Raw genomic sequence first — 12417 nt, forward strand, 5'->3', positions numbered from 1 at the left:
GCCAGTCTGTTGCAGGGCAACACAGAGACACACAGGACAAACAACCATGCACACACACACTCACACCTAGGGACAATTTGGGGAGGCCAATTAACCTGACAGTCATGTTTTTGGACTGTGGGAGGAGTACCCGGAGAAAACCCATGCATGCACAGGGAGAACATGCAAACTCCATGCAGAAAGACCGGGAATTGAACCCAGAACCTTCTTGCTGCAAGGCAACAGCTCTACCAACTGCGCCACTGTGCAGCCCCTAAAAGGCAATACCTGTTCTTAAATTATGTTTGTATGCTTTACTTAAGTCTCACTAAACTGTTTAGTCAACTCAAGTTATGTGAGTAATTTACATGTTTGTCCTGAGAAAGGTACAAGACTAAGTTATTTTGAGTAAACTGGATTTGAATATTTTCGTTACTGGAGTGAATGCGTCAGCACAGTAGTGCACATGCGCAGTAAAGTGCGGGAAGCTTCTAGAATGTTTGTGGACTTAAACATTGGAAGAAACAGAGCTTCGCTAAAGGTGAGTTATTCGTCTTCAGTATGTTTTCATATGGCATGTATGTCTTTACATATATTTACATATATATGGGTACAGGTTGATTTGAAATGAGAAGCTAGTGATCAGTTTGTGTGATCGGCAACAAGAGACCGTGATCAGTGATCACCGATCACCGATCAAACACTTTTTCACGGAAATTGGCAGTTACGATCGGTGGCCGATCGATCGGCACACCTCTAAATTTGGGTATTTTATTTGAAAGACATACGCTTGTTTATGTATTTATATTGAATAAAATGCCTAATTGTACACCCCCCAAAAATCAGTGGGGGTGTAATTTTGCTGACAGACAGGTCTGTCAGCAAAATTCCTCCAGAGGCAGGTCTGATTGTTACTGTTTTTGCAGAGTTAGGGTAGAATCCAGAGTAGAAAGTGGGATCTCTCGTGTTGCATTCAAGGCTGAAGAGGAGTCATTGACAATGTACACATGCACATGAGACTTCTTCACACCTGTACAATAAACATCATGCTTTACAAAACCAGTTGTGTTTCGGTAGCAGGTTGGAAAATTACAGTTGCTCCTTTAATTGTACAATCATCAACATTCTAACCTGTCTTAGTCAGACAATAAATAAGGGTGCACAATTATTCTAGGCCACTTATTTTGAAAAATGTGATTTAGTTTGGCCCGGGGTCTTTCTGCATGGAGTTTGCATGTTCTCCCTGTGCATGGTGGGTTCTTTCTGGGTACTCCAGTTTCTTCCCACAGTCCAAAAACATGACTGTCAGGTTAATTGGCCTCTCTAAATTGGCCCTAGGTGTGAGTGTGTGGTTGTTTGTCTGTCTCTGTGTTGCCCTGCGACAGATTGGCGACCTGTCCAGGGTGACCCTGCCTCTCACCCAGAACGTTAGCTGGAGATGGGCACCAGCACCTCCCGACCCCATTAAGGGACAAGGGTGTACAGAAAATGGATGGATGGTGATTTAGTTTCTTCAGAATATGCTTGTGCTTTCTTTTATTGTTTTCCTACTTGTAGACCAAAGATGTTGTTGCTATGAGGCCTGCTACCCTGGGATGTCTCTCAGTTTTCCTCGACAACGATGGAGGAGAGTTCTACAAAGCCTCTTGTATGTATTATAATTATGTTTGTCAAAGGTTGTGCACAAGAAAATCAAAACTTTCACCTCATTCTTTTTTTAATTTGTACCTTTCTTATTATCCACAGGATTCAGATGCCATGGCAAACTTCATCCAGGTTCCTGTGGGGTTATTGACTGTTATGTTATGCTAAGTATATCATTTTGTTAAAATAAAACGCTGAATCTTGTAAATGTAATATCTGTGCCTGTTTTAGGATTAACTATTTTGAAGTTTCTTGTTACTAATTAAACACTGACATTAAAGGTTTTGTTTAAACTATTAATTGAAACTAGCTTAAATGGATGTTCAAATGTGTTGCCATCTGGCAAGAGTTTATACCTTTTGTAGTAAAGTGCCTGCACATGGTAAAGAGAATGGATAACAATTTTGAAAATACAGTTCTGTTGTACCCTTTCTTATTGTTGAGTGTTCTTTCTCCCCGTCACCCAGTGTGGTCTTAAAACACTTAATTTAGTAGCACTTAAAGATATGTCTTTGAATTAATGTAATTCAATCATGGAAAGGATTTCCACACGATTAAATAGCTTTCTTTCTGCATGAAGCATGTTTGTTGAGCTAACTTAATGTTAATCCATGGGTTAATCCAACCCATGGATTAATTTAACTTAATCCATGTGTTGGATCAACTTAATTAAGTAGTGTGAAGGTATCACTGTAAAATAAGTTGGTATCAACTAAATTTGCATCTTAATCAAGTATAGTCAATTATTTGGTCCAAAACATTGCACATTAGTTGGTCTGGCTCTATTAAATTACATTGGGTCCAACTAAAGTAAATGAGTTGAATCAACCTCAAAAGTTAAGTTGAACCAACACATTTTCTTTAAATTGGAGTTACAGAATTACATAGTGCTGAAACAAAGCAAAGTAATCAGGTGGAAATCCTTTCCATTATTTTTGTTAATTCAACAGTTATTTTTTTCAGTGATGGAGGTCAGTGGCTACAAATAATTGTAGCTAATTGGCTTATTTGTAGCCACATGGCCACATGGCTACAAATAGCCATGAGTATCAAATATACTCAAATATAGCTGAGTCATGAATAACTCATAACTCATGTTATTCAATGAAAAACCTTTCATTGAATAACAATGAGTTATTTTTTTTTAAATCACACTGTTTCCATGAACCAAACGTTGTTTTTTTTGTAATTCCAATTTGTGTAATTGTATGACCAGTGGAAACACAGCTATTGTTACCAACTTAGCAGCAACTTTGTTGTTATACTGTATTTAGCAACTTTTCAGCCAAAAATCAGTGATTGGCCAGAAAACTACAATTGGTGCACCCCTACAATTACTGTGAAATAAAAGTCTCTGATGTTGTTCAAAATGCGTATCAAATCGAAACACTTGCCATGAAAGCAGGTGTTAGTGAGATACTGCTGTATCTATAGAGAAGTGATGCTACAATGTTCTGTAGCGTAAAAAAGTGTATTATTACCTGGAATATAACCTGAAACTCCTGCTGCAGTGAGTTGTGAGTCCTGCTGGTGTTGACAAATCCAAGCACCAGAGACACTCTGGCATTTACTAGTTCACCACTTGAGTTATACTTAATCACATAAACAGCCTGAGGAGATAAAAAAAACTACAATTACTCCATGTGTTAAAAACATTCATGTGTTTTAATGAAAATACGTAGAACATGTTCTTTTTAGAGGTTCAAGAATGTATTCTTGTCTGTAACATTTCAGCTCTAAAAAAACTCAACAATAAAGTGATCTTTGGGTCTGCTGATATGATTTACAGGATCATGTTAATACTGTCAAAATTTCAGCAAAGTCGTTAGAGGAAGATTCTCTGTTAGACTTCTGAGTCTAGCAGAAGTCTAGCAAATGTTCTAGACTTCTGCTAACACATTTGGTAGCAGAAGCAAAGCAGAGGTTCAGTAAAACCTTACTACTCCAACGGGGGTATTAGGCGGAGTATCTCTGAATGAGTTCTGAGTCTTTATAAATGGTTACGGATAAAAGCACGGTGGGCTTTGTGTTGCAGCAGATCCAAAGAAACGTCTGACTGAAGACACTCTCTGTTGTTGAGTCGGTTTGTAAATACATTATATTCTCGAAAGTCTTCACTCGTGTAGCTTCACACAGATGAATTTGAGCGGCCCAAGTTCTTGAGCCAACCTCTAACCAGCCATCAGAAATATACTGAACTGGACTGACTCACCTTCAGCACCATGTTAGCACAGCCGCTGGAGGTGGTGAGAACAGGAAGGAGGTTTTCTCCATTGCTGACAGTCAGCTCAGTTTGAGCACCCTTTATGGACTGTAATATGACTGAAGCCACATCCACATGAACAACCTGAGGGAAGACACCAGATTAACAACTTCATCTGTTATTAGCAGCAGATGGTTGATTTACGTCTTCTCTGAATCTGAAGCATGTTGTCAGTATTTGAACTTCACTGTAGCTGCTACAGCTGCCACAGTGAAGGCACTGTGGCCTTTAGGCTTTACGTTTAGAGCCTCGAAAAACCAGCAGTTTTATTAAATAAAAAAGGTTCTGTTAGGTACATCTGGACCAATCAGATCTCTCATGTATTATACAGACTAATTATTATCACATTTTTGTTCAAAACTTAAACTACTAACTTATCAGCTTAGGAAATCCTTTTTGTAGCTAAAACACAGATGCTGTTTGCTGTTTATCTCTTGATTATGTCAGCATGTCCATGAAATGGAAAGTAATGTATAACAGAACATGATCTAGATCATTTCCACATTGTGTAGCGTATGCATGAAACATTGCTGTGGATCTTCACACAGGAGGAACTGAATGGTCTTGTGACAAAAAGAGAGAAGCGTAGTCAAGCTCTACACTTCTCTTTTGCGCTTAAGTCTATCGTGCAGAATTTCTTAACAGTGTAGAAAGATGTGAATATCATTATTTATTCTGCCACATTTTTTAGTTTTTACTGTCTGAAATCAACTTTTCTCAAATAATAAAATAAAAATTACACTTACTGCTGCGTCTGCGTTCCTCCCCTGTCAAAGACAAAATATTTTCTTTATAATTTGTCTTCATATTGCACTTCTCTCTTTATTAAACAACCACATTGTGACTTTGTCAGCTTCCTGCTGAAGGGCTAGCTAACTTCAGAACGTTTTTCTCTGAGGGGAATCTCRGTGCTCAGATATCAGATCCTACATCCAGACATGATCTAACTCAGTCTATCAACCTTCTCAGTGAAGGTTGTAGTGAAATAATTGGAGTCTTTAGCAAGATGTGGGGAGGAATCATATCTGTGTGCAGCTATGTGTAGCTTCACAGCAGACCAGACATGACACTCTGAGAGGTTTAAATTAAATCAGGCTTGCCTTTTAGTTAACATAAGGCATAACATTATGACCAGTTAAGTTAGTAACTGATGCCCATGATGGGATATTTTAGCGGGTGGAAGATTTCAGGCAGGAAGTGAACATTCTTGTGTTCAAGGTTATTGCTTTAGAACAGTGGTCCCCAAACTTTTTTCTGTGAGGGCCACATAACTTTTCCCTTCTCTGGTGGGGGGCCGGAGTCAGTTTGTAACAGAAAAAATGTTACACGGTTATCACCTGCGCTGCCAGAAATTGTTGACGGGAGGGTGGGAGGGTRCGCGTTACTCGACTGATTTTTACCCAAAAACCGTTAGTGAAACGGTCACTGAGACTGACTAGTATATATTCCATTGAGGGAAAGTAACTTTAACATAAAGGCTTGTTTTGAAGTATAAGCTGCTACTTACAGGCATTTCTTTGAAGAATTCGACCTGGAATGCGGTGTTCATAACAAACACGTGTGTTCATCTGCTCTACCGCTAGCAAACAACCGTACTGATTAAATAACATAAAAGTCAAGCAGTTCCCTAAAAGTCCAACAGATGGCAGCAATGCGCCATGCAAAACAAAACACCCACAGTTTACAGGGCACACTTCCTGCTAAGAAAAATCCACATATAAACCGGAAAATACAATATATGAAAAAAAATCTGAATGCTCTCTGGTATTGTTCAGGGGACCGGACCAAATGTGGAGGTGGGCCGGATCCGGCCCGCGGGCCGTAGTTTGGGAACCACTGCTTTAGAACTGCACCGACTGCAGTTTTCTACTCGATCACCAATCTTTAAAAACCCCGACCTGCCAATTCTGATTTTGGCAGATTTTTTTTTYGTCTGAAAAGTCRMTAAATAYAGCGACAGTTAATGATGCTTCTGTAGGCGTGACCAGGTGGGCAGGGCAGGTCTGTCAGTGGACAGTGGCTGATTTTCAGACCTTTGTGGAAGTAGATACGATTGACAGATAAGATTGGTTTCACATCTAAGTATCGTCTGACTGTCCAAAATTAAGGAAATTGAGGCTGATTTATCGACGCAACCTGTTAGAAGCAGGAAGAATAAACAAGAAYTTGACCAAAGTGTGATGGCTGGGTGACCAGGTCAGTGCATCTCCAACTCTGCTGCTCTTGTGTGTTTTCCTGCTCTACAGGGTTAGTAGCAAAGGTTTCTTCGTGCACATGTGGTCTGATCCTACAGGTGAGTTCCCGTAGCTGTGATTGTAGAAAGRTTTAAGAATACATGCTTAGCGTTGGGTGGCAAAGTCAAAGACCCATTAGGGTCATTCATGCTCTCCAGGTGGAGACATCTACTTAAGATCTAGTAGCACAAAGCAAAGTGGTTCAGGGAGGTTTGAGGTGTTCACTTGGACTCCAAGTTCACGACGTCAATCCAACTCTGATCCATGGAGGAGTTACAGAACCTAAAGGAGGTCCTGCTAACGTCTCGGTGACAAATACCCCAGCACATCATCAGGGTCTGGGTCAGAACTGCTGGACCAACACACTATTTTAATAATGTTATATCTGATCGCTGAACTTTTCTTCAGTGTACTTCAAGAAAAAGAAGCAGGAACCTCCTGAGTTGTGGTGTGTGAATCACCCAGACAGCGTGGTAACTAGTGGAGAAGTGCTCTGTTACTTAACAAGACCTGAATACAGAAGGATGTTTCACAAAGGAGAACTTTGCAGAACACATTCCACTGTAAATAATACTCACCACAATTGCATGAACATAAACTTAGGGAACTTACAAAAGCTTGTGAATATATAGGAGTCTTTCGTCACACCAGTGTTGAAATTTCCATAACTAAATGGATTTGTTAGCATGCTGGAGTGGAGCTTTGTGCATTGTGTCCTGACTCACAGCTAACAGCTGGACGTTAGTGTAGGTGTCCATCCTGAGTGCCTGCAGGGAGCTACAGTCCCCATCCAGAGCCAAACGCTGGGAACATCGACTGGTTTGGTCCTTAAGGAACACTGGGGACGGAACCAGGAAAGAAATAATTAGTTTCTTATCTGCCTGAAATGAAATGGCAAAATGTGAAAACAAGTTTCAGTCAAAGAGAAGCAGGATCCTGAACCAGTTCACATACAGCTGCTGCTTGTTGCACAGGATTCTGTCATCTTGTAAACAGCCAATGAGTACTGTAAAAAGTTGACTTTTTATTTTAGTCTGTTTTAATCATAATAACAATTACTGTTTTTAACATGTGTCTATTTCTTTAACTCTTTTTCTGACGTTCACTGAAAATTTGTCCTCTGAAGGACAAAACAAAGGACCATTCTGTTCTATTCTATCCATCATCTTGAGCAGCAGCAGGAACCTGGAGCTTTTGGACTTTGGCTACTTTTTGCAGCCCACTGTTTACTTTATATCACCACAGTAACATGACTCAGCAATGAGTAACCTCTTGGGGCATTAACCTAAATATAGTAACATGATGGTTTTTGTTGCTGCTCAGCTGAAATGTTACTGGGTAACAAATATTTAGAATGTCAAAGAAACACTTTAGTTTTGTCAAGTCTGTATCTCTGTTTTCTTATTTACCAAAATCAAAGATTTGAAAAGTCAAAGTTTTCTGGTTCATTTTGATGAGATTACAAACCCAGTGTGTGTGTCAGTTAAATGTTAGCAATGGGTTACCTGCAGGGCTGCTGTTCACACAGTCAGCAGTGACACCAGGAGCTGGAAGATAGAAAATCCCTTTCTGTCCGCTTGGTTCTGCCGTAGCCAAAACATCCCCGAACTGAAACAACGAACCACCAGAACAGAATCAGAATATGCTAACACGTGGAGAAACCAGAACCCCAGAGAAAACGTTGAAACTGTGAAGGAGCTAGCACATGTGCTGAGCATGTGTTAGCTGCAGCTTCACTTTTACAGCTTTGTTTTGATCCAAGCGATCTCTCTGGAGAACTTCCACAATGGATCAGAAACCAACACAACCAACATTTTCAACATTTTGTCATAAAAAGTCCCTAAGACCACAATATCTTATTGAACTTTGATGTGAGACACCATAACTGAGAAGCAGAAGAAAAATGACAGTGTTTTTTTTTTTAATAAAGCTGCTCTCTGCCAGTTGCGAACAAATACAGGCTTTTAACAAAACAATCCAGGTTGAGTCAGACAGCATGGAGAGCCTCTGTCAATATCAATGTTTAAGTCTTGCTGCAGGCTGTTAATCGGATTTAGATCTGGGTTTTGAGTAGGCCATGAATATGCTTTAATCTATATCATCCCATCCAGTTCCTTGGTCTTCATGATGCCATTTGTTCAACCAACATTCCTCTGAGGCCTTCAGAGAACATTTGCTTTCATTTATACTAATGAGGTGACTTCTGTTGCACTCCTATATTCTGGAGAACCAGTGTGACAGGGCTGAACAGTTGCTAAATCAGCCTGCAACATGGTGTATGATTTTAAGTATGCACTGAATTGTACTATTTTATCCTATAAAATCCATTAAAGTTTGTGGTTTAAATGTGGCAAAAAGGGTAAAACTTCAATGCTTTCAATCAGAGGTGCAACGATTGCAGGTTTTTGGCTGATCACTGATCTTTAAAAAGTCTGACCTGTCAATTCTTGACCAATACCAACATTTTCAGTCTGAAAAGTCTCTAAATATGGCAACAGTGAGGGGACTACTGTTAACTGTAGACCGCCAGATGTAACCTGGTGGGCGGTCTGTCAGTCAAACCTCACACTGCACAGCAAAAGGAGACGGTGGCTGATTTCCACTCCTTTGCAGAGGTAGGTGAGATCAATGAATAAGATCAGGGGCACATGTAAGCATTGGACGATCTCCCAAGCTTAAGGAAATCAGGGCCAATTTATTGGCACATCCCTACTCTGAATACTTTTCCAAGTTTTCCAAATTAGCACTGGCAAAAGTATTCACTGTAATAAGATATTATCAGGTAATTGAAGCAGAAAAAATACTTTTACCTAGAAGTCAATTGTTTTCTACAAGACTCAAATTTGTTTGCCCATGCTGCGAATAATTATTTTTAAAAAGTTATTTACCAATAAAATGCATTATTATTATTATCATTAAAATGGCTCCTTCCCTAAACAGACTGATCGGACACAACACTTAGGCAACCAGACTAAACTTCAAGTGAATCCAAATTAATAAGAATTAATTAAGCCTTACTGATGTCTCCTTTTCAAGTTTTTGATTCTGATCATAGTGAATAAAGCATAACAGAGCATAACACTCCGTACAGTGAAGAACAATAAGCATTAGACATGCTTTGTTCTACTGGGTTTAAGTTTTCTTTGCAAAAAGTCTTGAAAAGTAAAGAAACTCTTTCATAAAGTTAAACATATTAATCTTATCAAGCTTTAAAACAAAACTAACCTGGTATCCAGATAAGGCCTGGACTTCTGCAGGCAGCCCCTCATCGACACCCTCAGAGTCAAATATAAAATTGACAAACTGACTGAAGAGGGAATCAAAGTTGCCAGCAGTTGGAAGAGACGGTGAGGGATGAGACAATCCATCGAAACCTAAACACAACAGTGGAGATGGATGTAAATGCTGGGGGGGAGGGGGGGTTATAAACTCTGAAGTTCTTCATATTGTGAGCTACACACTGCCCCCTTGTGGCACGAATCAGCCCTGCAGCACAACCAGTTATAACTGTCAGTCTTAATATGCATGTCATACTGTGTATCTTATTAAAGAAATTCAGATTAATTTATTTTGCAAAAAAGAAAACAAAATATAATTCTATTTTACAAAGCAACAATTCACCAAAAATTAGCAGGCTGAAGAAAAAGTTTATACTTCCCTACAGTATTAGACTCAGCTGCTTACAGTAATGAAAGATATCTGTTGTCTATAGATATGCATACAAAAGTAAACATACAGTTATGTAAATATGCATGTATATACATACATACAAATACTCACAATTCATACATACATCTACAGTATATGTAATTTTACATTTTATGTAATTTCACATCTTACGGTTCTTTTAAATTTGAGATCATCATTCAGTTCATGCCACTGCCACTGCTGCCACTATGGCCCAGCAGGGGATGAAGCACAGACACAGCTGCAACATGCAGAACATGCAGGTGCAGATACTCCTCTGGGGGATTTTGATGAAAAATATTCTGATTATTCTTATTTACATACAAATATCCTTTATCAATGCAGAACACAGGACATTGACTTATAATCATCCCAAAATGAGCTGCAGCCAAACTGATTCTCCAAAGCTCTGCGTTTTTGCAAAACGAATATTGACTATGGTTTTATATGTTTTCTCTTAATCTACTTTATTTACCAAAATATTTCATGTGATATTTAGGAGTTATGATGTTTATTGTGTCCTCATAATAAAAGAGAAACTAAAAGTAAACATGTGGATTTAGTGAGCACTTAAAAGTGAGCTGAAACGCATGAACTCGTCATCTAAAGGAACCATGGTTCCCGTTTCTTCAGAGCAACCTGAACGTAAACAGCTGCTTACGGTTCTGGGACCAGACACAGAAAATGTTGTAGTTGATCTCTCTCTGAACAGACGATTGCAGCTCTAAGTAGCCATATACACCGGTCGTTAAACTGTAGCCGGCTACATCCTGGCTGCACAGCTGCTTGCTGCCACTGCAAGGGAAGGAAAGATGACAGGATGAAATATATATGTGTGTGTGTGTGTGTGTGTAGGGCAAAAGGAGGTGGGAGGGGGGTTCTTGACTTAAATTTAAACAATTTTTAACCATTTTAGTCCATTTGTAAAAGACAAATAAAAATCACATATTTTTTATTTGTCTTCATTTTTACACCAGTCAGTTTTCAATTATTGCAAGAAACACTGAGTGCAATGGATGAATGGACAACTTTAAGACAAGAGCCGAATAAACCGCAAATACTTTTTTCAATGTCCCATGGAAAACACAAGGAAACTCCATGTTAGTCCATCATGGGTGTTATTGCTCATTCCTGGACACTGAATGACCCTTTGGGTTCGTTCCTGGACACCTCCCCTCCCTTCCTCTCTCACCTTCTCACGGCAGTGAACGTGCAGCTGGTGAACAGAGCCACGTCATCCATGTTACACTCCCGGTCACAGCAGCAGTTCATGTCACACACAGCCGTGTTCTCGTCACAGGGACACAACCTGTCAGCTGACATGCACACCGAGCCAGATATCAGGTCACAAAATAGCAGATTATTACAGCATTAGAGTGCTAGCTAGTCCAGCTGAGTTGTGTCGGTAACCATGTATAAACAGCTTACCACCGACCACCGAGAGGGGGAGGCTACCGGAGTCAGGCAGAGGCTGAGGRGCCTCAGGAAGAAGCTTCGTGAGGTTTACTGACGGCTCTGTGGGAGTGCAGTTATCCTGATTGTATATGTTTGTAGAATTCTCTTTCCAGGACGCGGTGCTGTTGCTCGTTGCACTCATAGCGGAAGTAACCAAAATAACTTTGATAAATAAACAGAAGATGGTCAAATTAGACCAAACTGTACAAACTGAGACACCCATCTTTGTTTACTGTTGCTATGGTTCTTCTTCTTCCTCTAAGTTGGTTTGCAGGTGGGTTTCTGTCTTCAATAAAATATTATTACTGCCACCAATGGACAGTTAGCAGAACTGCAGCTTAGCAACTGAAGTACAGGATGAGTATGGGGGAATTCAGACTGAAAATGTGTGCTCTCGAATTATGGCAGAAAAATTCTCTCCATATAAAGGAACCGTAAATGTTCGACAACCAGCGTTCACTGCCATATCGAATTTCAAAGCTGAAATTACAAACTGACGTAAGTTTATTAGATCATACATGTGTAATATGAATATCACATTTTTAAAATAACAATTACAACTATAATTGTAAATACTCATACTCAAAATAATAATAATAAATACATGCAGGTTCATTATATCGCTATGACATATATATAAGAATCATTATATCGCTATGACATGCTCCATCCTTGATCAGCTTTACATAAAAAAACAGATAGTTCTCAACAACACAGTTCTTAGTTCAAATCTCAACCAGAGTAGATTTCATGATCTCTTTGTGCAGTGGTCCCCAAACTACGGATCCGGCCCGCCTCCACATTTGGTCCGGCCCCAAGAACAATACCAGAGAGCATTCAGATTTTCATATATTGTATTTTCCGGTTTATATGTGGATTTTTCTTCATCCACCAGGGGGCTCTTTAGCAGGAAGTGTGTCCTGTAAACTGTGGGTGTTTTGTTTTGCATGGCGCATTGCTGCCATCTGTTGGACTTTTAGGGAACTGCTCCACGGAGAGCCATTTCAGCCAAAATTAAATAAATAAATAAATGGGTGAAATAAATAAAAAATGAGTAAAATAAATCAAAAAATGAATGAAAATGAGTGAAATAAACAAAAAATTTGTTAAATAAATAATTTAGCTTTTTCATTAACCCAATTTTTCATTTATTTA

At 39.3% G+C, this 12417-nt stretch overlaps 1 protein-coding gene across 5 annotated transcripts in view; it reads right to left on the reverse strand.

Moving 5' to 3' along the window:
• Positions 1-11624, reverse strand: part of tctn1 (tectonic family member 1) — a 22335-nt gene extending 10711 nt beyond the window's left edge. Inside the window, exons 1-9 of one of the 5 annotated variants that reach the window (XM_008419728.2) lie at positions 11236-11619; positions 11000-11123; positions 10469-10602; positions 9346-9494; positions 7626-7728; positions 6846-6958; positions 4633-4653; positions 3836-3970; positions 3105-3233 (exon numbers count right to left, since the gene is read on the reverse strand). In XM_008419728.2, the coding sequence (XP_008417950.1) occupies positions 3105-3233; positions 3836-3970; positions 4633-4653; positions 6846-6958; positions 7626-7728; positions 9346-9494; positions 10469-10602; positions 11000-11123; positions 11236-11485 (1158 nt within the window). In that variant the 5' untranslated portion in view covers positions 11486-11619. Of the gene's footprint in view, positions 1-3104; positions 3234-3835; positions 3971-4626; positions 4654-6845; positions 6959-7625; positions 7729-9345; positions 9495-10468; positions 10603-10999; positions 11124-11235 lie in introns of all 5 variants that reach the window. The other 4 variants (XM_008419726.2, XM_008419727.2, XM_017307271.1 and 1 more) reach the window with 4 other exon arrangements.
• Between the last annotated feature and the right edge of the window lie 793 nt (positions 11625-12417).

Source organism: Poecilia reticulata, linkage group LG10 (assembly GCF_000633615.1).
Source record: "Poecilia reticulata strain Guanapo linkage group LG10, Guppy_female_1.0+MT, whole genome shotgun sequence".
In the NCBI taxonomy this organism is placed as follows: Eukaryota; Metazoa; Chordata; class Actinopteri; order Cyprinodontiformes; family Poeciliidae; genus Poecilia; species Poecilia reticulata.